This window comes from Lissotriton vulgaris, chromosome 2_1 (genome assembly GCF_964263255.1).
Source record: "Lissotriton vulgaris chromosome 2_1, aLisVul1.2, whole genome shotgun sequence".
Taxonomy (NCBI): domain Eukaryota; kingdom Metazoa; phylum Chordata; class Amphibia; order Caudata; family Salamandridae; genus Lissotriton; species Lissotriton vulgaris.
In genome coordinates this window covers 837155979-837180884 of record NC_141687.1, presented here as the reverse complement: position 1 = coordinate 837180884, position 24906 = coordinate 837155979, and the positions used below count along the sequence as shown (strand labels likewise).

At 47.7% G+C, this 24906-nt stretch overlaps 1 protein-coding gene across 4 annotated transcripts in view; it reads right to left on the bottom strand.

Annotated features, from left to right (window-relative positions):
- Window positions 1-24906, bottom strand: part of HDAC4 (histone deacetylase 4) — a 1308595-nt gene that overhangs the window by 66186 nt on the left and 1217503 nt on the right. For all 4 annotated transcript variants that reach the window (XM_086956254.1, XM_086956256.1, XM_086956255.1 and 1 more), the window contains 2 exons: window positions 7135-7219; window positions 5024-5165 (listed from right to left, as the gene is read on the bottom strand). In XM_086956254.1, coding sequence (XP_086812380.1) covers window positions 5024-5165; window positions 7135-7219 — 227 coding nt within the window. The remainder of the gene's footprint in view (window positions 1-5023; window positions 5166-7134; window positions 7220-24906) is intronic.

Here is a 24906-nt window from a genome sequence, read left to right as displayed (position 1 = left end):
GAAATCCTCAGACTTATTTTTTACCGGGTGGAGAAATTCGGTTAAGTGAGGTTAGCTATATTTTAGCGTGAGCCATGGACCTACATTTGGAAGTTGTCGCATTCTTGACTGAGGAAGCACGATGGGAGGGGGATGAAAGAAGATGTTTTATATTTGTTGAATGTTAGAAGTTGTATATGAACTGACTCAATTGCCTAGTACAACTTCCATTTGGTTGCCTAATCTACGGCTAGCTGTGGTGACATGAAGTACTGTACTGTGCAGATTATATTGTGAATCAATAAAAAGAACCGTTCCTAACATTCTAGTTAAGCCAAGAAGTACGAGTTACTTACCTTCGGTAACTATGTATCTGGTAGCCTATTCTAGCCGCAGATTCCTTCACGTAGAATTATCCCCAGGCGCGAAACTGGATCCGGAAACTTTTTGCCACAACATACCTGGCCGCCGGGGGAGGGACTGCACCACACTACTCCGCCCAGGCGCCATCTGCGTACGCAACGTCAGCAAGGTCACAGAAGCCCCAAACCAGCGCGCCTACGTTATTTTTCTTCAGAGAACTTTTCCGCGCCACAACGCGAAACCATCAGACAAAACTGTGGTAGTATGGGAACAGTGTGCGAAAGGAGAAAAATTGAAAAAAGGAATGGTCACAAACAAGATCATAAGGAGCAGTGTCAACACTGCAGTACCCAAAGACAGGGAAAGAAAGAGCAGAGTCCTGAGAAACCACCCTGCCAGTGTGCAGTCTCATGTAGCAGGACTGCAACCCCCATGAAGAAACAAGGAAGGGGAGCCAGTACCAAGACAAACAGAAAAAACAAACCTCCAAGCAACCGCAGCACATAGGGTAACCCCCCTCCCCCCCAAGGAACAAGGGCAAGATGACCAGATGACCCCAACCCAGAGGGTAGCAGAGGAGTCATGACCCTTAGTAACAAGGGGGAAGGGAGGGGAGGGAAGAGATTGAAGGCAAGCCCCCCAATCCTGGAGCAACCAGAGCAGAGGGGCACAGGAGTACCCATAAACCTCTCCTCCAACAAACCAAAGAGGAGGAGGGAACAGCATCAAGACAGAGCAGCCCGTCAAGGAACGAAAGAATGTACTCGCAGAAGACATAGCCACCCACCGGGAGGAGAGTGTCGAAACCAACCCAAGGGTCCTCGCAGAACAGGGAGGAAGGGCGGGCCGTGAAGGAATCTGCGGCTAGAATCGTCTCTACCAGATACATAGTTACCAAAGGTAAGTAACTCGTACATCTGATACAGACTACTAGCCGCAAATTCCTTCACGTAGAATAGATACCCTAGCAATATCCACCAGCCTGGACATAACAGAGGATCCACAGGGGACCAGACCAACGGACAAGGTGAAGAACCTCGTCCCTTCCAGGCAGAAGGAACCCCTACAAGCAGTACACCACCGACCCCAAGAGGGATGTAGGAAAAAGAAAGGAGTCTGAAGAAGCCTGTACACTCACAACAGAGGAACCAAGGGCAAGGCCAGAGAGGCCGAAGCACCCCATTCCCTTACAAGGCAACAGAGCCTCCATCCAATCCCAGGACAAGAAAGAAGAAGAAGAAAAGCCTAAAGGGCCCAAGGAAACGAGGGAAAAGAAGGTAAGCCCACCATAGATGGGAGGCAACAGACCTGACAGAGCGGCGCAGACAGTAAAAAGCTGCCAGAAAGAAGAACAGCCCGGGGCCCCAGGAAGACCGGGCAGGCGACGCTTGACAAGGGAGAAACACAGAATTATCCCAGCTCACCGGACGGGAGCAGGAAGGAGAGGAAAGGCCAGGACCCACCATCACGAGGGGTCCGCACACACAACCTAAAGAAGCAATAGCAACAAACAGAGAGCAGGGGCCTGGGGGCGACCAGAACTCCCTAGCAGAGTGCTAGCTATATAACAGCTACCACTACCAAGACATGGGAACCCTCTTTGGAAGAAACTTCCGCAGCAGAGGAAAAAACGAAAGAGCCACAGGGAAAAAAAAACCTGCGGAAGGCTCTTCAAGCAGCCCAAGAGGAAACAGAAGGCCTAATCTGAGGGACGAGTTTGTGCAATCAACGTCAGCAAAAACACACAGTCAACAAGGGGGCCGTCCAGCAGCCAACAACGCCACAGTCCCAGCAAGGAGGACTCGAGTGGCCATAAAACACACCCCACTGCAAGGGCAACCGGCCCAAAAGAAGGTCCAGAACCAGTTCAACTCAGCAGTCACTGAGGAGGGGAAGGAGTAGGATAAGGCGGAGGAGGACGGAGCCCCGCCAAGAACCTTTGGATGTCTGAGTCTGCCAGGGCATGGAATAACAGGGAGCCATCGAATGGAAGATCAATCAGCTGTTCCCGAACATTTTTAGGAAACACGCCATCCCTAAGCCAAGCACGGCGACGGAGGGCGACTTAGGAAGTCATGGCCCGGCCCAGCACCTCTGAGATGTCCAGAGAGGAGCAAAGAATAAACGCCACTAGCTCCCGGACATCCAACGCATGATGCCGTAAGTCCACCTGAACAGTCTCTTGTGAAGCTGTGGAGCCCAAGGACTCAGCCGAGTCCCACAAACAAGAGGTGGCCCTAGCCAACACACAAGGTGTTAAGGGCCCGCAGGGCAGCGCTGGTCGAGGCAAACATGTTGCGCCCCTAAGAGTCGAGCCAGCGGGCCTCCCGGGACGGCGGAGTCAACAGTGGCGGCAGGGATGGAACAGCAGTCCGCAAAAGTGGACTCGAGGGAGAGGGGTGGAGGGAAAGACACGCCGGGTCACGCGGCGCCGGAAGGTGTCGGTGAAGGTGTTGAGGCACAGGAGCCCCTGAGGCGGGGCGCTTCCAAGCCCCCATCAGGGAAGAAAGGAGTGAACCCTCAAAGGGAAGCAAAAGCTCCCTCCCACCAGAGCCCTTGTGGAGAACCTCTAAGAGATGGTCCACCGGTTAATGAGCAACCGGGTCACCCATGCACAGAATGCCCACAGCCGTGGACACTCCGTGAGCAAAGGCCGCACCAGCCTCCGTAGGGCCCCGCGGTGGAGAAAGCAGCTCCTCCGTGGGCGACGGCTGTAAACTACAGCAGCCGTCCCCGAAGCCAAGCGGGGCGGGCAAAGGCCAGACCTGGAAGTCAGAAGGAACCAAAGAGTGGGGGACCTGTCGCTCCTCGGGCGAACACTTTGGCCTAGGAAATGGCGGGGAGTCGCCCTTCGATGACGCCGGTGGAAAAGCCACCACTCGGCAGCCTGTCTCCGGGGAGGATGAGACCAGTAGGCACCCAACCTCCGGAGAAGAGGGAGCGTCCGAAGACGAATCCGCGACCCAACGCCTGTCTGGAGCACTAGAGTCCGCCGCCTGAGGCAGGATATCAACACCATCCGGCACCGAAGGAGACGCCGGGTGGGGCTCCTCCAAGCCACACGGCGCCGGGGACCATAGCGGAGCTGAAGTGGCCAAGGTGCGGCACCAGAACGACGCTAACTCGACCTCCGCCAAGGAAGCAGCCTGCATGGAGGAACGACAGGGACCAGGGGAGTGACACGAAGCCATCCGCCAGCCTCGCCCCAGCATGTGAAGGAGGTGGCCCGGTGACCCAAACGGCGGCGCAAGGGCTGATTCAACCTCGGACTCGCTCTCCGACTCGGCAGCCGCCTGCGCGGAGGGACGAGAGGGGCCCAGAGGAGGACAAGAGGGGTCCCCGTCCTGCCTCGACCAAGAGCGGGACGAGGAGAGTCCACCGACCCCTGTGGTGCTGCCCAGTCCAGCCGTTGCCGTCAGCTCAGCAGTGGACAAGGCCTCCGCCTGTCCAGAGGGCCGAGCGGAGCTCGGGGATGTGACCCGAGCCCCCAGCGACCTCCCGCGACACCACAAGGACTCCCGCGGGAGTTTGCGGCGAGGCAGAGGCGCCGTGGTCCGAAGGAGGGAACCCCGAAGGGCTGCACCCCATCCTTCGAGCTTGGAGCCGAACCAGTCAGCGTCGCAGAGGACCCTGCGCAATGCAAGGGATCCGCTGACGCCCTAGGAGGGGAAGGAGGAGGAGACGCCAGCGAGGCCTGCAAAGCCGCCGCATATGTCTCTATCTGGACTCTCGATGCCCCTTCACCAGGAAATGGTGGATAGGAGGACGACACATGGGGCCACATCACCCACGGAGAGCCCACACCCTCAGCAGGCTGAACACTAGCCCCCGCGGACAAACTGCGACACTTACTCACTGGGGAGTGACGCTCGTGACATCGGAGAGGGACGAGGACGCCGACGACAGCAGTTTCTGAAAACCGTCTGCCGAGGCTGACCGAGGGGATGAGGCCGACCTTCATAGACGCGCCGAGAACAGTTTCATCCAGCGCTCCCGCGGCGACTTCGGCTTCAACTGTTGGCACGCCTCATAATCAGTGATGCCGGGATCTTCCCCTAAACACCACATACAAATGAGGGGAGGGTCCGTCCCCAACAGAAGACGCCCACACGACGTGCAAGACTTGAAACCCGAAGGCATTCGCACACTGTTCCCCAAAAAATAGCACAATGAGGAAGAAAAAAGGAGGGCCCAAACAGGCCCGAATAGAGACAGAATCCGCGTTGCACGCGGAAAAGGAAAAACTGACGTAGGCGTGCCGGGGTGGATCTTATGTGACCTCGCTGACGTCACGTACGCGGACGCCTGGTGCTGCCCCTCCCCTGGCGCGCAGGGATGCTGTGGCAAAATGTTTCTGGATCCAGTCTCGCTCCTGGGGATAATTCTACGTGAAGGAATCTGCGGCTAGTAGTCTCTATCAGATGCATATACTTCTAATTGATCTACAATTGGCAGGGTTTCTTGCACTCCTATCCTTATGCGCGGAACCCACTACCCTGCAGACAGGATAAGACATCCATGGCAGGGGTCTTAGTCTAATGTCTCAATGTCCAAACCAGAGGAGATGGGTCTTCCCTTTAGCTTCTGTATATTTACTACTAATCATTGAGTGTGCACTCAGATAATAAGAAAATCAGTCACTTCTGCTACAGTTATATTTATTTATTTTGTGGACTCTTACCTGTGCTCTACCTGCTTCACTCCCACAGACAGGGATGCCATTGCAGTCACAGTCTCTGCTTCTTCACTTTCGGACTTCTGGGCCTCCATCAAGGAATACCCAACAGTGGAGGAATGGCGCTGAAGTGAAGACCAGTACTTACCTAGGAGATAAAAAATAAAAAGATTGAAAGCAGATAAGTTAGGCAGCCATGATCATTTCTGTACACAGAATCCACAGGATCAGGGCCCATACTAATCGTACACGCTTTTATCATGTTGAACAAGTTTTTTAATAGAAAAGCACAACAATCTTCATAGGCAAAGCACACTGAATCAGAAGAGAGGCACAACAATATCAGTCCATAGGGTGCAAAGCTTGGAGTAGTGCTATAAATTGGGATAGTGGTACACTAGATATGATTGAAGGAGCACATCAGATTAGAAGAAGTGGAGTGAGTCAGAGGGGAGCAGACTGAACAAGAAGCACAAAGTTTACTCACAGGCAGGTTAAACCCATTATGCATGTATGTAATGTAACCTACAGCTACCATACTCAAGCTGATTGAAAAAGGGGCTGTTTTACAGTTTGTAAAATATAGTACAAACTTAGGCTGGAAAAGTACAGGTGCACTCAAAAGACAGCAGACTACATCATGTACTCAAAGGGTAGCAGAAAACATGTACTACCTGGAACGGAGTATATAGAGGGTATGTCAAAACATTCACATTGCAGCACCACAATGCATGTACTAAAATCAATTAGATACTCAAGTATTGTCGTACACTGTTATAGAAATTATGACAGCACAAAGAATGAATGCAAGGAATGGTAAAACATGAAATGTACAAAAGAGAAATGTAATCAGAAGGCAGTAGACTTGCAAAATAATGAACACAAAAGAAAACATAAGCCAAACCTGGTGGAAATTTAGTGGCAGTCTACAAGGGAAAGGGTGGGCATTCTTGGTGGTGAACCAAGGGATACCTCTGCATTTGTTCAAGTTGAAAGCAGAGGATGTGATTGGTATTCACAACGCGTTAAAGGTGGATTATATTTATTACACATTACCTGACTAGTTTTATTACTCAATTAAATAAAGCCATAAGTATGAATAGTATTTGATCAAGGTGAATACATTTAATTCTTTTGTCTGAAATGCAATTTTTGTAACAAGAAAGTATGCACTAAGCACACAAATAGATGTATCATTTAATTTTGGCTAAGGAAGCCATTGTCGCTTTCCTTCAAGTTATTCATTTATTTGCATAGTTTTATAACACGCTGGCTGGACCCAGAGGTATCAGAGCGCTTTACATGAGGTTAAGATTAAAAATAGAGTGGTGAAGAAAAATAATTTGTATTAAGCGGAGCCTTGAACTCTGCGAGTGTCCTCCTTTCTCTCTGTCTCTACAGCAAAAGAGCACAACAATGTTGAATATGAATTGACAGCTGTACATGATCTACCCACAAGATGCCAGAACACAATGTGTACTTGGAGAGCAGCACAAGTTTGACAGACCAAAATACACATACACTGCCTGTGTGCAGAGTTCCAGAAGTTAATGCACATACAGAAGGGACAGACCACAACAGTCACAACGAGGAAGGTAGACCATACAGTAAAACAACATGGCAAAATAAATCATGTGTGATCATTACAGCCAACCCAAGGAGATGATGGACGGAGTGCTGAAACTTTTAAGACATTCATCCCCAGTCACAGATATGGGTTGAACCCATCATCATTCTTTAGCTCACTTCGCCATCTCAGTTCAGACCCAGCTATATGCAAATCAGTCTTGACCCAGTGGCTCGTGGGAATAGTCCAGCCCGAACTGCCAAGTCAGGTCTTCCCTGACCCGGAAACAAGCATCCTGGGACTGGTTTCGGGATAACATCCCTCATTAGCCAGGCTAGCTTGAATCCAGTGGCAAAGGAGCAAGGGACTCAAGTGTGGGCATACCCTGCCAACTTAGGGCAAACAAAGCAAACACAAGGAGATCATTACAGCAGCACACAATATACGTATAGTATGAAACCAAGCATATTTATGCAGGAGTGCAAGCATAGCACGTGCACAGACACCACAGTGGATGTACAAGAGACACATCATAACACAATATACTTACTGTGGATTGCAATTACTTTCTCGATTGATGCCACTGCGTTTGCATTTGACCTTTGTTGTAAAATCGTTTCCGGTAAAGGATCGAGCTAAAGAATAAGAGATAATGACATAGGTCACCACAGGGAACCTACTGCCAGCTAGAATGCCACAACTATCATAATTTGTACCACCTTAACTTGCCTTCCCCCCATAATCACACAAAAAATATCACCATCTGCATTCTCCAACCCCTATTACTAAGAAAAATAACATCGGAAGCAACATGGGTCTGTTATTACACAGAAATGATCAGCAATACCTTTTAATGCATAAAATATTAGCAGTAGCATACCACGTTTCACAAAGAGTTATCAACTTTCACCAATGCTTTCTACCCTGATGCAGATTACTCAGCCACACAAATATCTCTAGTGGGAAGAATGAATACACAATGATTAGCACTGCAGATTGGTCGCTGGTTGGTGGTACTGTATCTCTAGCATAGTTCCATGGGTATCACATAGGAAGGTATGTAGGTTGTTCAACCCGCTGTCATTCCTCAGACTCATAACTGTCTCTAGCAGAGTAGGTGCTTCAAAGTCTGACCCAAAAATATAGCATCTATGACAGGTATAAAGTCTAAAAACCACCTGGATCTCAGACTCTGGGACTTCTGAAGCATAGGCAGAGCCTGCCCCAGCTGCCCAACACATATGAAAGCTGCTTGTTTGTTCTGAAGTCATGATTCTGTTTTAAACTAACATACAAACTAAGCGGCAAGTTCTAAGTGGTATTTTTTTTTTAAGGAGGAGGGCACGTAGGTGGAATAGTAATAGACAAATTGCGAGTGTTGTTTCCTACCCCTCTAGCTTAAATATTCACCCAGTACAGTTTTTAGAATTTAGATATGGATGACAAGGTTATAGCCCTTGCTTATATAAGATAAAACACAGATGGTATAAATTGCAAGTGTTGATGCCATTTTGCACATAGACTATGCTTCTTGTCTCACTTTTAGGGTTTTATGAGTCAGTGAATAAGAGACTAAGAATCCCATATCGAGTAAAACATGAAATTCCAGCTTTGATAATGCGATTGAAATTGCATTGAGAAGGAAATGCAACACATATTTAATGATTCTTCGAGTTCTTATATTCGTTTTTCTGATTTCACTTGCATTTTCTTTCCAAAATCTATTCTGCAATGTCTGTCACTCACCAAGCCATCTAATGAATGAAGATGTATTTCAGGTGGAGACATAGGAATACGAGTAGAGAACTCCCCTGTTTCATTCACATGAAAAATAGGCCTAACCCTAGTTACACGTTGAGTGAATTCAAGATATATCTGTCCTCAATAATGACCAGATTTTCGTAATTTTCAATGCGCAAGTAACTCTTCTGAGCGATGCATAGGCAAATAAAAAATCACGAAAGTGCCAGTTTTATCAATGTGTCTTTTGTGCATGACATATTCAAAATCAAAGGATAAGGCGTGTGTAGAGAAATTCTTTTTCTGAATACCCTAAAAAAGCATGAGGTTAAGTGCACTCATCCTTATATGTAAGTTTCCATATTAGACAAATCCATTTTCATTGTGGTATAACTAAATTATAGGTCTACTAAATATACAAAGGGCAACATTTAGTTTGGGAGTTGCCAGACATTTGCAATATATTGGCAGATTATTCCCCCTTCTGCCCTATTAGACTATATGCATAGATATATACACACACACTCTGAATATCAACTCCTTTTGAAATGGCTTGAATCGGCCAAAACGCTAAATGCAGCATGAACATGTAAATGTATTGTACTTTTATTCTTTTTCACCATGTAACACATATTTTACTATTTAACAGAATTAGACATGGAAGTAGGCCTGATAATGTTTGCAACTAACCAAAAAGTGGAGCTACTGCTTACTCTTTGGAAGAATCAGAATGTGAAAATATGAATACTTTTATACACCGCAGCTTTTAAATCCCCCTTTTAGAGTTGTATGATAGCATCCTGTAACAGTCATCTTAAAGTTGTCTGTCCATACATTAACAAATGAGAGCACACAATTGTCCTGTTCAATTTTTCTCTCGTCCACTTGTGATCTGCACCATGTTTTGTATTGTGTGCTTTTCTATGCTTTTAAAGCGTCCTTGTTCATTGCAAATAATTAATGTAAGTGGGCACAAAAAAATATTGGAATACATTTTTTCTTATTTAGAATCCCAATATAAAGAATACTTCACATTCACCATGGCGTGGAGTACTTTGCTCGGTTCATAAGAAGAGATTATAAGTGCACCAGTGTAAATGCTGTTTTTAGGTCTCACCGAGCGTTGCAGTGCGCATGTGCTGCTCGCTCTGTATGTATGTATGTATTTTGAGCTTATATAGCGCACAGCTACCCACAAAGGGTTTCCCGGCGCTTGCTTAGGGAACCCGTCCTGGTATTCCCCTGTGAGTTAACCCCGGCAGGGTATCCACAAGGTGAAAGCCAGGCATCCCGCCGCGAGGGGCCGTTGTGGAGATTAAGCAAGCTATTGCCCAGAGTCGCAGAGTGTGAACCGGTGAGTCGAGAAGGCACCGGAGCGAGAATTATCGAGTCCGTGGAATTTTTGAGCCCAAGACCCGCCGAGGCGGGGAATTGAACCCTGGTCCAGGGCCGATCTCAGCTTCCGGGTCTGCCGCCTCTAGCCCCTGAGCCACACTTCCCCACACCTCTGCGAGGGCTATTGTGATCGAGATTTCCGAAGGGGACTTGAAGCCCCGCCCCTCATTTTCATTGGCTGGCGTCATAGTTTATGTAAAACGGTAGCCCCTGATTGAAACTGAGGCTTTTTTGTTTCCGCCCTGAAACCTTTTTGTCCAGCCCATCCGGACTGGATTGTCTGCTTGCTGGTTGTCGTGACTGAATTTCTAATCTATTGGGAGCGTGTATGTTTACGAGTTAGTCTGTTCCTAGGGGGCGTGTATTGAAAGAACAATAAATTATTACTTCATTGCTGGGACGAGCCCCTCTCCCGTCTAACGGAATGACTTCGTGATTTTACTCTATGAAAAGTTTTTTGTTCTTTTTTTAATAGAGGGACGGGTGGCTGGTGTCAGTCTCTGCAGGGCTCGGAAGCTGGGTGTTTTCCCCTCGGGGAGCTCCGGTGGCAGGCTGCACCAGGTCCCGCACATACAAGGCTCGCTCAAGGGTGAGTTTCAGCGGCCCCAGTAAATCGTATGTTCTGGTAAACGCTGATTCGGAATCTGGGAAGACGGATTTACCTGCTCTGTGTTGTGCTTCCGTGGGCTGGAAGCATGTGCCTGTGTCAGAGTGGCCGGTGACTAAGGCTGAGCAGGCGCCTCACTCTCCCTCCCCAAGATTAGAAAGGGGGAGGAGGGAGGTGTTGTCTGGATGACCTCCCCACGTTCAGCCTTGCTCCAGGACCTCGAACGCCCCAGAGGAGGTTTATTGCACCGTGCAGTTGTTTCACCTTTCTTCTACACATGTGAACACAGTAATGCATATCTGCACATCGAGGCTACGTGGTGTAGGCAGGATTTCTTTTCAGTGGAGCATCTTCAAAGTCATGGTTGGCTTAATTTAGTTAAGGGTGGGCTGTGCGACTTGCCCCACTGAACTGGGCTTTCATTTTTGACGGGCCCTTCACAAATGGGGACTGTTCCAGATGTCCGAATACAAAATGTTTGCTCTCCTTTTGATTATAGCGAGGCTTGCGGCAGCCAGAAGTTGTTTGTGATAAATGCAGCTGACAATGCAACGGGTGGATAAAATGGTATTTGACTCTGCTAAGTGCGCAGCCTGCCGACTAATCACAATGCTACCATTGCAGCATTGTGATTGGCTTTGGGTAGAGGAGAGGAGGACGGATTCCTGCTTCCAGGAGCGGAGCAGACATGACACAGGACCAGGCCGGCGAAGGCTAGTCTCCCCGCCACGCGCGACCGCCCCCACACCCCCGAGTCATGCCAGCAGCGACTGCTGAACATGCAGGCTTACTGGTGTGCTCAAATATTTTTTAATTATATTTGTAGGGTCGGGGAGGAAATGGCAAGTCTCCATACTGCAAGGAATTGTAAGAAAATGTGTTTCTCCTGGGAGAAAATGTTTTCGGTAAGGAAAACCACACACAGCAAGAAAAAAGGGACCGTCCACCATGCTGAGTGATTTTATGCCATACACATATTAGATGGGTGCGCCAAGGTGACATGGGGGACATCTGGAAAGATAGATTTTTCTAGGGTTTCCAGGCACACTCCTCAAACGTTTGATGACTTTTCAAAACTGTGCTCCGCTAACAGGCGCCACCTACTACCTGCACGAGAACTCACTTATTCTTTCCTCTGTATATTTACTGTATTTGTACTTATTCCTTGTAAAACCTAAATAAAATGTATCCGGAAATTTAAAAAAATTTGTAAATGTACACAAATTGAAGGATTAGCTTTTCAGTGCACAGATTTACGTACTTTAATTTGTGGCTCAGGATCTAAGCACTTGGTGTTATTACTTTTGGACTACTGCCGCTTGCATGACAAGAGTTCTCCGAATTTATAGCCCTTTATGTGGATAACTTGTCATAACCATATAAATCATTATATAAATGTTTCTATAAGACTATTAAATATTATTAAAATCGAGACTTCTATTGTAATGGTATTACTGGTTAAATACATACAATTGTAAAATTAGTTGAATGGTTCCTGCATAGGCTGGGTTGTAGTTGACTAGTAATTGAAGGGACTTGGTGGCAGGGTGTGACATATGTGTAATTTGGAGATATGTTGACATGGTAATTCTCACTGCCAAGTAATTTCTGATTCTATTTTATTTGTTATAATTAGTGCCACTGGATTTATGAAGTAGGGGAAAACCGAATTCTACAACAGTGTTACCTTAATTATGCAACAAGGAAAGGCAAATTATGTGGCATAATGTGGCACATTCTGTCATTTCATTGCAGTGGCGTAACAAAACTTGAGAGCCCCCCTGCACAGTACATTGAGGGACCCCCCCCTCAGACCCACTCAGGAACTTCCAGGCTAGTGTACTGTGTAGAGGGGGGTCCCTGGAGCTCGCCCCACCCACACTGCGGGGCCTGCGTGGGCCTTTGTTATGCCACTGTATTATTGCCTAATTATTTGGGCATTTTTTTCACACAATAACACTGCCTGGGCAAAGATTTCAGGGTATTAGTATCACTATACCACCTAAATACAGAAATAAGCATTTGTAGGGGTTCCACTGCTGGGGACACATGTTTTTTTAAGTAACTTTTGATCTATTTGAGCTAAAAATAACATGTCTTTGTTAAAATCTGAAGAGAACGCAGCAGATGATGGATTTTGTGGCATATCCATAAATATGCTGAAAATGCTGCGGCCACAGAACCGCATAATTCCAGTGGTCCTGATTATAATTGTTGAATACTGGAAAATGCCCATTAAAATGTACAACCCACCCCTCCCCCAAAATGAAGTTCTCCTAGGGACTGGATTCTTTTGTGCTCTACTGCTTTGCCATTAATAGTTTATATCGATGGGGACCCCGTTGGGTGATGGGAGGTATTCTGTATTTTTTAGCGTGTACGCAATTACAGGCTCTGGTATGCTACTTACAAATATAATGAAAAGGGGGCAAGAAAATATTATTAACCTTATTGTAGTGCATTTGAGTTGCTGCTAAAATTAATTGCTACGGTTTTTCATGGTCCCCTACTTTTTAGGTCGAGCCAGGACAGCGCAGCTCCGCGAGGCATGCTGTTTTCAAGCATGAAGTTGAGCCCCGCCCACAGTTTTTATTGCCTTGTGTCATTGTTCTTTGAAAATGCTAGCTTCCGATTCGTTAATAGGCTTGTTAGTCCCTCCTTAGTGCTGCCTTGTCTTCATTTGTAACCTCCCATGAGGATTGACCCTTTCACTTCTGTTGTTACACAGTCTCATTTAGTCTGTAAGCACTATTTTCTTTAATACGTTTATCTTACTGCAGTCACAACTTGCTTTCCTGCAACATTCAGTGCACCATGTGTGCTTTTACTTTCCAAGCAGCCCGGGACAATGCGGACGCTTCTTTGAAATAAAATAGGTCTCGCATTTACAAGACTTTGAGTTATTACCATTGTAATTGACAATGCCTTTTATTTATATGTCAATTATCAAAACAGATAAATAAAATGCATTGTCATTTACAATGCCAATAGCTTAAACTCTCACAAATGAGACCTATTGCATTGCAAATGCTTGTTTATTGTGCAGCTGGGTCTGATTTTTATCACTTTGTCTCGAACTTGATGCAGAAGATATGGTTAACAATCTACAGGATAGTCTAGTCTCAATCAAAAACACTTCAGTTTGCTCTCAACATGTGCAAATAACGCCACAGCTTGGTCTCCATTCTCTTCTTTGAGGAAGAGTACCATGCCACCATAAAGTCGATCACCCCAATCTCTATGAAAATTGAGAACAATGCACATTAAGCAATCTAAGAACTAGTGTGGGAATGTATCCATCGAAGAACTCCAGGGATTTAGCATTCTCAGGGTATCATTAACCCCATGTTCAAAGAGTTGAATACCACTAAAAGGCATATTGACTATCTGGCCTTTAAAACTGGTTTACTACCCGAGCCTCTTAATCCTGAATTTCAGTTGAATACTAAATGAAAGGGTAATTGTCAACTGGCTGAGCATGCAGCTTCCAGTAATGTCTTTAATGCTAGTTCCTGAAATGTATCTGCCTTTTGTGCAATTAATCTTGTTCTTTCAAGGAGATGTCATAGGATATTTTATATCTTTTAATTATTAACCTCCTCACTGACCTACTAGTATAATGCTGTTGAATTCGTTAAGCTGCAATACAAGTCTGCTCTGGAAGTTTTGGGTTCTTTACCATCTGGTAAGCTAGAATGAAGACTTGGACATACCAATCTCTTTTCATACTGGTGACAATAAGGGTATTGCTCAGCATGCGCTCACATATTTCAAATCTTGTGGTGCAGGTTTAGATTTTCACTCAACATTAAGTGTCACTAATCTCATTGAAGTTGGCATAAAAAAGTTGCCTTCAGGGAGTTTTTTTTTTTTAAGGTAAATATTTTTCTTTTGTAATAATGTAAGAAACAAATAAGTTACTTACCTTCTATAGCACTCTTTCTGGAGGGAAATTTTTCTAAATATAGATTCATCCCTTTGTGAATTGATCCAGGTGGGTGCGAGACTGGATCCAGAAAACAAAAAAAAAGTGCTCCTAATTGCGGGTAGATGGACCCATGCGCCTCCATGTTGATGCCCTTCGCGTCCGGAAATGACAACCATGTATGCGGACGTCAGTTTCTTTCATGAGCAAGTGTGCAAATTCCTAGATTGGGACCTTTATAGAGGGAAGAGACCATTTCAGAGAACAGGAAGTTTGGAAAGCGGTGAGAAACCTGCAGTTGGATAAAATATCCACCATAAAGAACTAAAGGTAAATAATATACTTTTGATGGATACTTCTAACCACATATTTCTCACCTTTAGAGTGAATGCAAAAGGAGTACCCCCTGCTCCCCAGGACGGACTGACAGAATTTTCAGTACCAGGAAAATACGAGATGGGATCTTTTTCAACTTTAAGTAGTGGGATGTGCACAGCCTGTTTTTTAGTGAGATTAAACCGTGCTCCTGGGTATCTCCCTCCTCCCAGGGAGTGTCAGATAATTCCAAGTGTAGCAGGACTATTAAACCATAATCCTCACATCCCGGGCACAAGTAGAGGCTGAAACTTCAGCAAACCATATTCAAACTTGTCTGAAGAGATGAACTTTTATATGATTTATGTGCAACTACCAATGTTACGTATCATTATGAATTGTACAGTATATAAGATGCTTTATTTGTATGGTTTCAGATTTCCCTTATGAAGGTGCATGGGGCACCGAAATGCATTGGAAAATTTGAAGTTTGGAAAAATTTGAAATTTGGTGAAAAATGTTTCCACATTAACATGTGAAAAAAACATGAGAAATTTATTTGGAAAAGCGGAATAAAAACAATTTTGGAACAAAAGTGGAAATTATTTAAACAGACAAGTTTGAATATGGTTTGCTGAAGTTTCAGCCCCCACTTGTGCCCGGGATGAGAGGATTATGGTTTAATAGTCCTGCTACACTTGGAATCTTTTTTAACTTTCCCATAACACATCCATCAAACGGGGAGGCAGAGGATCAGTGAGGAATCAGCAGGTAGATTTAGTATGTACCAGAAAGATCATTACCGAAGAGAAGTAACATTTTCTTCCTTCGACCAGCACATTCCTTCCCTGTAGAATAGATTTCACAGCAATACCCTGCCCAGGAGGAAGGTATATGGATGGTTACGACAAGGCAATCCAGCAAGGTGGACCTGAAAAAGTGTCTGCCCTTGCTCACCTCTGAATCCAGGCAGTACTGTTTTGCAAAGCTGTTCAAGGTAGCCCACGGTGTGGCCTTACAGATTTCTGGAATCCGGACTCCCAGAGCTAGAGCAGAAGTTGGTCATTTAGCCCTGGTGGTCTGAGATTTAATTCTTTCAGGAGGCTCTTTGTTGGCTAAGGCACAGCAGATCTTCATGCAGAGCATGATCCACCATGACAGTGTCCTCTTCTGTACTGCCTTACCTTTTTTGGCACCACAGTAGCAGGCAAAGAGCTGGTCATCCGACAGGAGTTCCTTGTTGCGGTTGTAATTAACAGCCCACTGAAGGTCCAACCAATGTAACCACTTTCTCTCTTTCATTGGATGAGCTTGAGGGTAGAAGGTCGGAAGAGTAATGGATTGGGATTGTGCAAGATGGAAATTTGTAGAATTCTTAGCAGCCATGGTTTACAACACTAACTGATCTGGAAATAAAATAGTGCAAGGAGGTCGACTGCTAAGGGCCTGTAACTTTCTGACCCTTCTAGCAGAAGACATGGAAACAAAAAAATAAAGTTTTGAGGGTCAACATATGAAGGGTACAACTGTTAAGGGGCTCAAACTGAGTCCCCATCAAAAAGGTAAGGAACAGATTTAAATCTCATTGAGGGACCACAAAGGGAGTTGGAGAAAAAAGGTTGGTCAGGCCTTTATAAAGAAAATGGCCTGACTACACATGATTTGAATAGAGATGTCTGATTCGGCAGACAAAGGACAGTAGACGAGGTGACTGATTGACCCTTTAAAGTGCCCATTCCCGCTGAGCAAGGGAAAGCGCAAATTGCACTTGAGATAGTCTGGCCTGCAAGAGATCCTCACCACTATCCGCACACCATGCAACAAAGCTGCCCCATCTGTCGTGTAGTTCCTAAAAATACATAGGATCTGCATGTTTAGACAACATAAACTAAGGGATTAGTGTCTAGACTGATTACGGACCCCTCACTAATCTCCCCCACAAAGGATATGTTAGCCTTTAGACCAGCTAGCTCACAGTGCCAACATAAGCCCCCTAACTCTACCAAGGAGCAAAAGGTTTCTGGCAACAATCGAACATGCCAACCCTTGATTCTTCAAGGATTGTGGAAACAGTACAGTACTTTTCTCTCAGTCAATAATGTTAACTTAGTATCAGAGAGATACACAGAATAAACAAAGGGGACATTTTCAATAAGCATTTATTGAACCAGTGTCATTCTAGTATAAAACATGTGTGCTGCTACAATAATTGGACAGAAGCAAATGTACCAGCACCAATAGAGGAAATAAAAGGTTGAATTCTACCATGGTGCTAAACCAGAGAATATAAGCAGGCATATAAACATGACAGTAATCAAGCGCACTCTTACAATGCTGACCCTACCTAAGTGTACCTAGCATGTATGTGGGTGTATAGCCAAGAATCCCCTAGGAAAGAGCAAAACCCATTATCTGATAGGAGAGAACGAAAAATCCCGTCTTGGTCTTGAGTTGGACATCCCGCAAGGTGTATATCCGGTTGTGTATGTCATGTGCAGGGGACTTTGCTAAGAATCCTCTTGTATAATAAATGAGGCTAGCTTCGAGGAAACTAATCGAAATTTATTCAGCACATAACTGGGTAAAAGGTCAGTGCCAGAACCGTTATGCAGAGCAAGGTAGGACAAATGTAGGTAAAAGGTGGTGTAGCTATCTAGGCCTAGATTGGGGTACATAACAAAGCAGGCTTAGTGGAGGGGCGACTAGCAGACAAGATGAGGTCTACCACCTCTGGTGGCATCTGAAAGGCTCTCAGTTATCCCTGCTTAATCTCCAAGACAGTACGTGGCGGTCTCAGAGACTGGGGTGCAGAACCATTACCCCGACTGGGAGAGAAGGTCCAACCTGAATGGAATGGGAAATGGGTGACATGTGGAGAAGCACAGATGGTCCATTCCACACCTTTCTCTGCCAATCTGAGGCAATGTGAATTACTTGGGTGCAGTCTTTACAGATTTTCCTTGGATCTCGAGAAATCAAGCTTATTTTGGGGTGGGTGGCAACGAGCAGCGTAGCTGAAAATTCCACCTCAACTAAAAAGCGTCACTCCCCTAGGCTCCCCTCAACGGATACAGGAGCATACTGACTGCTAGCATTGAACATTTTCTGAGGATGCGAAAAAGTCCACCTTAGGAGTACCTCACTTTACCAGGATGTCCTGGAGTACCTCTGGTAGTAGATGCCACTCGCAAGGTGAGCCACACGAGCTCAGGCTGTCGGCTCTGACATTCAGAGACCGGCTAGGTGACTGGCAGTGAGCCAGATCCCTTTGTGGTGAGCCCCAGACCACAGTTTCATTGCATCCAGGTAAAGGAGGGGAGGTAAAACCCTATTCCCCTTTACTTGATGACATACCACCGAGTGGGACGGGTATGCCAGACGTGGGTCCGGTGCTCTCCATGCCACTGGAGTGAATATATCCTGGCTGAAGAGGGGTGAAACCCAGAAAACGGTCTTAAGATGCTTGTTTCCAGTCCAAGGAGGACCTGGCCTGGCAGTTCGGGCTGCACTGTTCCCCCACAGGGTCAAGACTGATTTGCATATGGCGGGGTTCAAACTGGAATGGCATGGTAAGCAAAACAAAAAACACAAAAAAAAAACCAACAAAAAACCTGCAGATTGTCTGAGATGGGCTGCAACCACTGCCATCACATTCATGAATTTTGTTACAGCAAACAAATGATGGACGGAATGCTGACAATGCAAATATTCTCCCCCAGTCAAAGATCTGGGTTAAATCCATTGTTCTTTGCCCACTACGCCACCCTAGTTTGGACCCAGCCATATGCAAATCAGTCTTGACCCTGTGCCTCATGGGAACAGTCCAGACCGAACTGCCAGGCCAGGTCCTCCCTGGACCGGAAACAAGCATCCTGGGACCGGTTTCCGGGTATGTCATCCTTCTTCAGCCAGGCTAGCTTGAATCCGGTGGCACAGTGAGCAAGGTACCCACGTCTGGGCATACCCATCCCACTTAGGGCAAAAAGTGTTACAGCAAACAAATGATGGATGGAATGCAGAACAATGTCATACATTCACCCCAGTACAGAGGTCCGGGCCTAAATCCATCATTCTTTTGCCCACTACACCACCCTAGTTTGGACCCAGCCATATGCAAATCAGTCTTGACCCTGTGCCCCATGGGAACAGTCCAGACGGAACTGCCAGGCCAGGTCCTCACTGGACCGGAAACAAGCATCCTGGGACCGGTTTCAGGGTCTGTCACCCTTCTTCAACCAGGCTAGCTTGCATCCAGTGGCACAGTGAGCAAGGGACCCACGTCTGGGCATACCCATCCCACTTAGGATGAAAAGTGTTAGGGCAAATCAATGATGGACGGAATGATGACAATGCAAACATTCTCCCCCAGTCAAAAGATCTGGGTTAAATCCATCGTTCTTTTGCCCACTACGCCACCCCAGTTTGGACCCAGCCATATGCAAATCAGTCTTGACCCTGTGCCCCATGGAAACATTCCAGACAGAATAGCCAGGTCAGGTCCTCCCTGGACCAGAAACAAGCATCCTGGGACCGGTTTCACGGTATGTCAACCTTCTTCAGCCATGCTAGCTTGAATCCAGTGGCACAGTGAGCAAGGGACCCATGTCTGGCCTTATCATCCCACTTAGGGCGAAAAGTGTTACAGCAAACAAAAGATGGACCGAATGCGGACAATGCAAACATTCTCCCCCAGTCAAAAGATCTGGGTAAAATCCATTATTATTTTGCCCACTATGCCACTACGCCACCCCAGTTTGGACCCAGCCATATGCAAATCAGTCTTGACCCTGTGCCCCATTAGTAAAGTCCAGATCGAACTGGCAGGAGGAAACTGGGGCCCCCGAGAGCGGGGGGATTGTGACAGGTAATAGTCCTATGCACAGAAGCTCCTGTGCAGGGCTTGGGCCAGGTCGCGAATAGGACTTCATTAAATTGCGTAAGGGTTTGGAGGGGCAAAGCGTTTGTCTTGACTGCCATGGAGGGCAACTGAAGATCCAAGACCTCACCTTCCCTTAGCACCACCATAGCAATGAAGCACCCTCCTCTGTTGCCAAGGTAGGGGAAGAGACCAAGACAGTGTCTGGTGAGTTATCTAACCCACTGGCATCTGCCAGTTTTTCATACCAGTTGTCCTCTGTGACATCTATGGGAAGCTGGTCTCCATAAGGGTCCTCAAGTCCCTCCTATTCATCTTCGTCTCCAGGCCTGTTGAATAAAAGTGGAGGGCATGGTACCAGTCGGCACTGGAGCAGGCAATGGAGAGCACTGGTCTTACCTGTGTCGGAGTTAGGAATTACGATGGGGATGGTGGCGGCGTGGGGCATTGGTACTACAGCGGGCGCTACTGAAGGGTGCGGTACAGCAAGCAGCACATCTCTGATCCGGCACCGGATTCACTGGACATGAGGGTGAACCAAACGGTGGGAATCCATGGAGCTCAAAGGCTCTCAAGAAGGATCGTACCACTCTGATAGGAGATGAACAGCCTCAAATAACTATTTCAGATGGGCAGGGGTTGTGCAAGCCCAGGAAAATCAGAGAAGAATGAAGCATACCCTGTCGCAGGCTCTGCAGAGGAGCGAGCCCTGGACTGCTGATTCAATTGTGCCTCGTCCGAGGATTGGACAGGCGTGGTGAAGTCGAAGGCATCTTCAACTTCTACGGACTTCTTCTTGTGGTGAGACTTACCCGAAGACTTTGAGATGACGACTGTCTAGTGAGGCTCCACGAGCTGTTCTGTGACCTTACATACATCCGGGATCTTGAAGGTCGCAGAGTGATATGTCATTGAGTGGCATGGATCAGCGCTAACTTGTGCGGAGAGAAAACAACTGTCTGTAGGGTGGTGCCTATATAGGCACCATGCAAATCACTTCCGGAGCGGATGACGCAGAGCCAAATGACGCCAACTACCAGTGCAGGGGCACTGCTCGGAAATTTCCGGATCCAGTTTGATGCCTGGGAAATATTCTAAGGTAAAGAATATGCAGCTAGGATTCTCTATCAGATGGGTCCTTGCATGACAAAAGCATGTGAAAGCGAAATAATATTACATTAAAATAATTAATATTTGCATTAAAGCACACCTTATGCGACTTAAACAATAGGTACAATTATTAATCCTTGACACAATGGAACTCATTTTATCAATCTTGGAAGTCTGAATGTCGAAATTGGCCCACTTGGATTTGAAACTGTGATCTATACAGTTAGCTATCACAGGGCCATCAAAATCTTCAAGACTCATCCTCTTTATTATTATTACAGATCTGTAAAGCACAATGGCTACTCACTAGAGTCACCCGACCCTAAATAAAGTCTGATCCCTAAATAACAGAGGTAACTAGAAGGCAGAACCAAAGAGCCAGGACTTAAGAAGTCTCTTAAAAGCCAGAATGTCCCTGGAGACACAGAGCTGAACTGGTAGGGCATTCTACTCTCCCTGGTGGTCAGATAAGAGAAGGAGCTACCACCCCATTTTTTTCTTCATACATAAGGAATTACAACCAGCAAGGAGTTGGATGACTGAAGGGCCTGAGCTGGTTGGTATGGTGTAAATCTGCTTAACAAATACTGAGTACGTTTGTGGTGAAAAACCTCTGTGCGCCAGCACCAAACCTTTGAACCTCACACATTCTTTTATTGACAATCAGTACAGCTCTTTTAGACCTGGTTGACGGAGGTCCTCCTGGGGCGGTGTAGCAGAAGCCTGGCAGCAGCATTCTGCACAAGCTGCAGTCTCTTCAGGAGGTAGGCCCCGGTAGAGAGTTGGCATAATCAAGGCCTGGTTCACTGTTTATTTTTGCAGCCGAAGGAGGAGGAGATAGAGGAAGTTTTGAAATGTGTTTAGCAGACCAAAATAAGTGCCTCCTACCTATGCCACCTCGGGTGGGGGGCTGGAGGGAGGAGCAGATGTATTGAACCTTACCCTGAGATTGCACAATACCATGGCAGATGGAATCACTGGGGGACATCCTTGGGTCTATGGTCTTTGTCCCAGCTGGTGTTAAAGGCTGAAGCAAGGCTTCCGTGTGTGTGAACTTTTTGAGGATTTTAAATATCTCCTGGAGTTGGTTTTCGAACGTGTCTATCTGAATTGTAAAAAAGTCAGACTGAGCTTTCTTAATTGCATGATGATAAATATTTAAAGCCTTCTTGTAGAGTAATTTGTCAGTGGGAAGGTAACAAGGCCTCCAATCTCTTTCCATTTTCTTACAGTGCTTGCGAAGCCCCTTAAGCTCCTCGTTGAACTAAGGGCCTGGCTGTCTTTTTGCTGAGAGAATACCATCCCTGTGTTTAATGTGTGCAATGAAGTCAGCCGTCTATATAAGTCAACCCATCTGACATCGACTTCCAAGCCCACGGCCATAGACTGAGAATACTTGCTGAAGGCAAGACTAGACTAAACTCCAAAGGAGAGCCTCTGGCCCAATTGCAGTGCGGTAGAGAGGGACTGTTGGACTTGGCCCTTTTTCCCAATTTTTTTTTGCTTTTTACCCTCCCTATCTTAGGATGTCTCCCCCATGGTGAAGATTACTGTATAGGCCATGTGTGGTGTGAGACGCCATGTTAAATGCAATGCAATGGTGTGCAGTTATTAACCCCCATTATAGAAATGTACCCTGGTGAAATGCTGTATTTAAAATGGATGCCATGGCTGTGCGTTGTGCCACCTGACTGCAGTAGGTTAGCGGTCTAGATGTTGGGTACCCAGCCATCCCTGCTTTTGGAGGGAAAGCCTGGCACCCAGGGTGCTCTACTCCTCCCCCTGAGCCAGTTAGAACTAGTTCCCCTGAGAATTCTAGAAGGCTCTGGCACTGCCTGGAAGGTGGGGTGAGGGGGATATAAATAAGGGGGATGTGCCACCATGTGCTGAGAAAGAGCATGGACAGGAACGTTAGGGGACCTGCTGCAAGGGGATACCGCCACTTGGGCCTGTGTGCTGGACCCTGCACCCGTCTAGAACCTCTCTACTCTCCCCAGGGCTAGTGGAAGCCCAACTGCAGCAGTTCAGGCTTCTGTGTAGGAGGAGGGCCACGCTACAGTGGAGGATGGTGAAAGCCTACCGCCCTGTTTTGATGAGTTCCCATTAACTGCTGACCTGGCACAGTAGTGCCTGCTGCTCTGTCCCTGGGCTCCCTAAAGGAGGGCCCCCCTAGGTCCCTAAGGCTGGTGGGACCTGGCGCCATGTAAGCGCTGCACCCAAAAGCGCCTGGAAGGGAAGGAGTGCCCTGGACTGGACCTCCCCAGGAGGCGAGGAGTGTTACCCTGGGGCTTGCTGATCGGACTGTCTGCCCCCTAAGCACCACAATCCTAAAGCGCTGTGCCTAGAAGAAGCGCTGTGTGCCTGGAAGCGCTATCCAGCCTAGAACTGTGCCCTTGAAAGCGCTGGCCCGCAGGAGACAGCCTCGTGTCCCAAGACTGCCCTGCTGTGTGCCTGCTAAGTGCTATAAAATTGGAAGCGCTGGGCCCACAAAGCACTGTGTGGCCCAAAGAGGAACTGTCCTACTAAATAGCGCCGCGGGTGCCTACCCCGCGTGTGGTGCGATTAATTAACCCTGCGTATTGCCGCCCCCAGGAGGGACTACGTGGAAACCAACGGGAGCCTACCCCTCATTGCCGCCAGGAGGGAACTCACCCCGAGCACCGTCGCTGCCAGGGTCCCTGTGGGTAAGCGCTGTGGCCGAGGAAGAGCTGCGTGACCCCCGATCACCACCGAGTCCCGGGAGAGGTGAGAGGCTGCGCGGGCCTCGCCGTGCCGAGAGACCAGAGGGCCGCCGCGGCATTGCGGAGGCCCGAGTCGGAACTGGTGAAGTCAAGGAGGGCGGTATCAAGTGGCTGGGCGCCTGCCACGTCACCGGCCGCGCCCTCAGCCCGCCACACACGGATTGGCTGTTGCGACTGTATCCCCCCACCGGCCGCGCTGTGATTGGCGGCCGGTGCCACACCCCCAGGAGCCGCGCACGGATCGGCTGCGCGGCCGAGCCAGCCCCAAAGCCAGCAGCGGTGGTGCGGGGCTCCCGTGGTGAGGAGGGACTCCCGTGTGGACCAAGGAGCCAGGCGGAAGCCTAACCCGCGCTGGCCAAAGCCCTCGAAGTGCCCGCAGCCTCGGGGAAGCAGCGAGAGACGGCCGAGCGGAGGGCAGACGCCAACCCCACCTCCGCTCGTGGAGCAGTGTGTGCGGCTGTCTGGTGGGGACGGAGGGGGGCCTTGATGCACATTGTCGGTGCCTGCCCCCTCCGCTGTGAAGCCCCGCGCCTGCCTCGATCCCAGAAAGGAAGGAGACCAGTGCAGCTGGTGAGTGGGGGCTCAGTTGTGAGGTGGTTTGGGGCTGGAGTCGGGGCACAGGGTCGGTGCCCGCCCCCGGGACTAGTGATTTGCCGCCGGGCTGAGTGCCTGAGACCGAAACCCCCCCCACCGCCCCCCCCCCCCCCCCCTGAGGAGACTGTTATTGAGCCCCGTTGGCCCCCGCAAGGCTTTCTGGACTTTGCGGGAGCCCGAATTACGCATTTCGTGACTGCCCCGCCATAGAGGTAACCCCTGGTTAGGGGAGTAGTACAGCCTGCCTGCCCAGTTGCTCGTTTGACATAGGGGCTTGCGTTTAGGGAACCTGGCGCTTCAGAACTGTGCCCTGTTTCAGTTGACCCCAGGAAATGTGGTTATGGAGGATCTGGTTTAGATAGATCCTGTCGTCTGAGTTTACAGGGATGTTACGGATGATTCCATAATGAAATGTGCCTGAGTCCCCATGAGGTGATTTTGCCCATGCACTGAACTGCTAATTGAGTTCTCCCTGAATGACTCACTGACCTATGCTTTTAGGAGGAAATGTTGCCTGGGTTGTAAGGGAATGTTGTTGCCTATGCAAATGCCATGCCTACATAATGAAATGTCGCCTGTGTTCTAGAGGAATGGTTTTATCTAGGCTTCTATCATGCACTGTTGCCTAGAGGTTCTTCCCCTCACGTTATATTGCTAATGTTCCACATCATTTGATAATGCTTTGTCTTTATTTCAGCCCTGGAAACTGATGGACTTACCCGTTTCCCATTACCCGTGTAAATAATCCCCTGGTATACATTGCTCTGGCGCCCGTTGGCGCCCCACTGTGATTTCTGTGTCTTACTTTTGCAGGTTGGAGACAATACATGAGTTATTCTTTTTCATCCAAACGGTGTTGTGTCTCTTTTTGTGCTGTGCCTGGTGTGTCGTCTCTGGGTACTGCGTGGATGCTTCACACGTCTTCAGGAGTTTGGCCTGCCCGCTCTGCTCCATGCTACCCCCTGTAGAATTGGTAACCCCATTTCTAACAGGGACATAGCCTGCGTACGTGGGGGCCG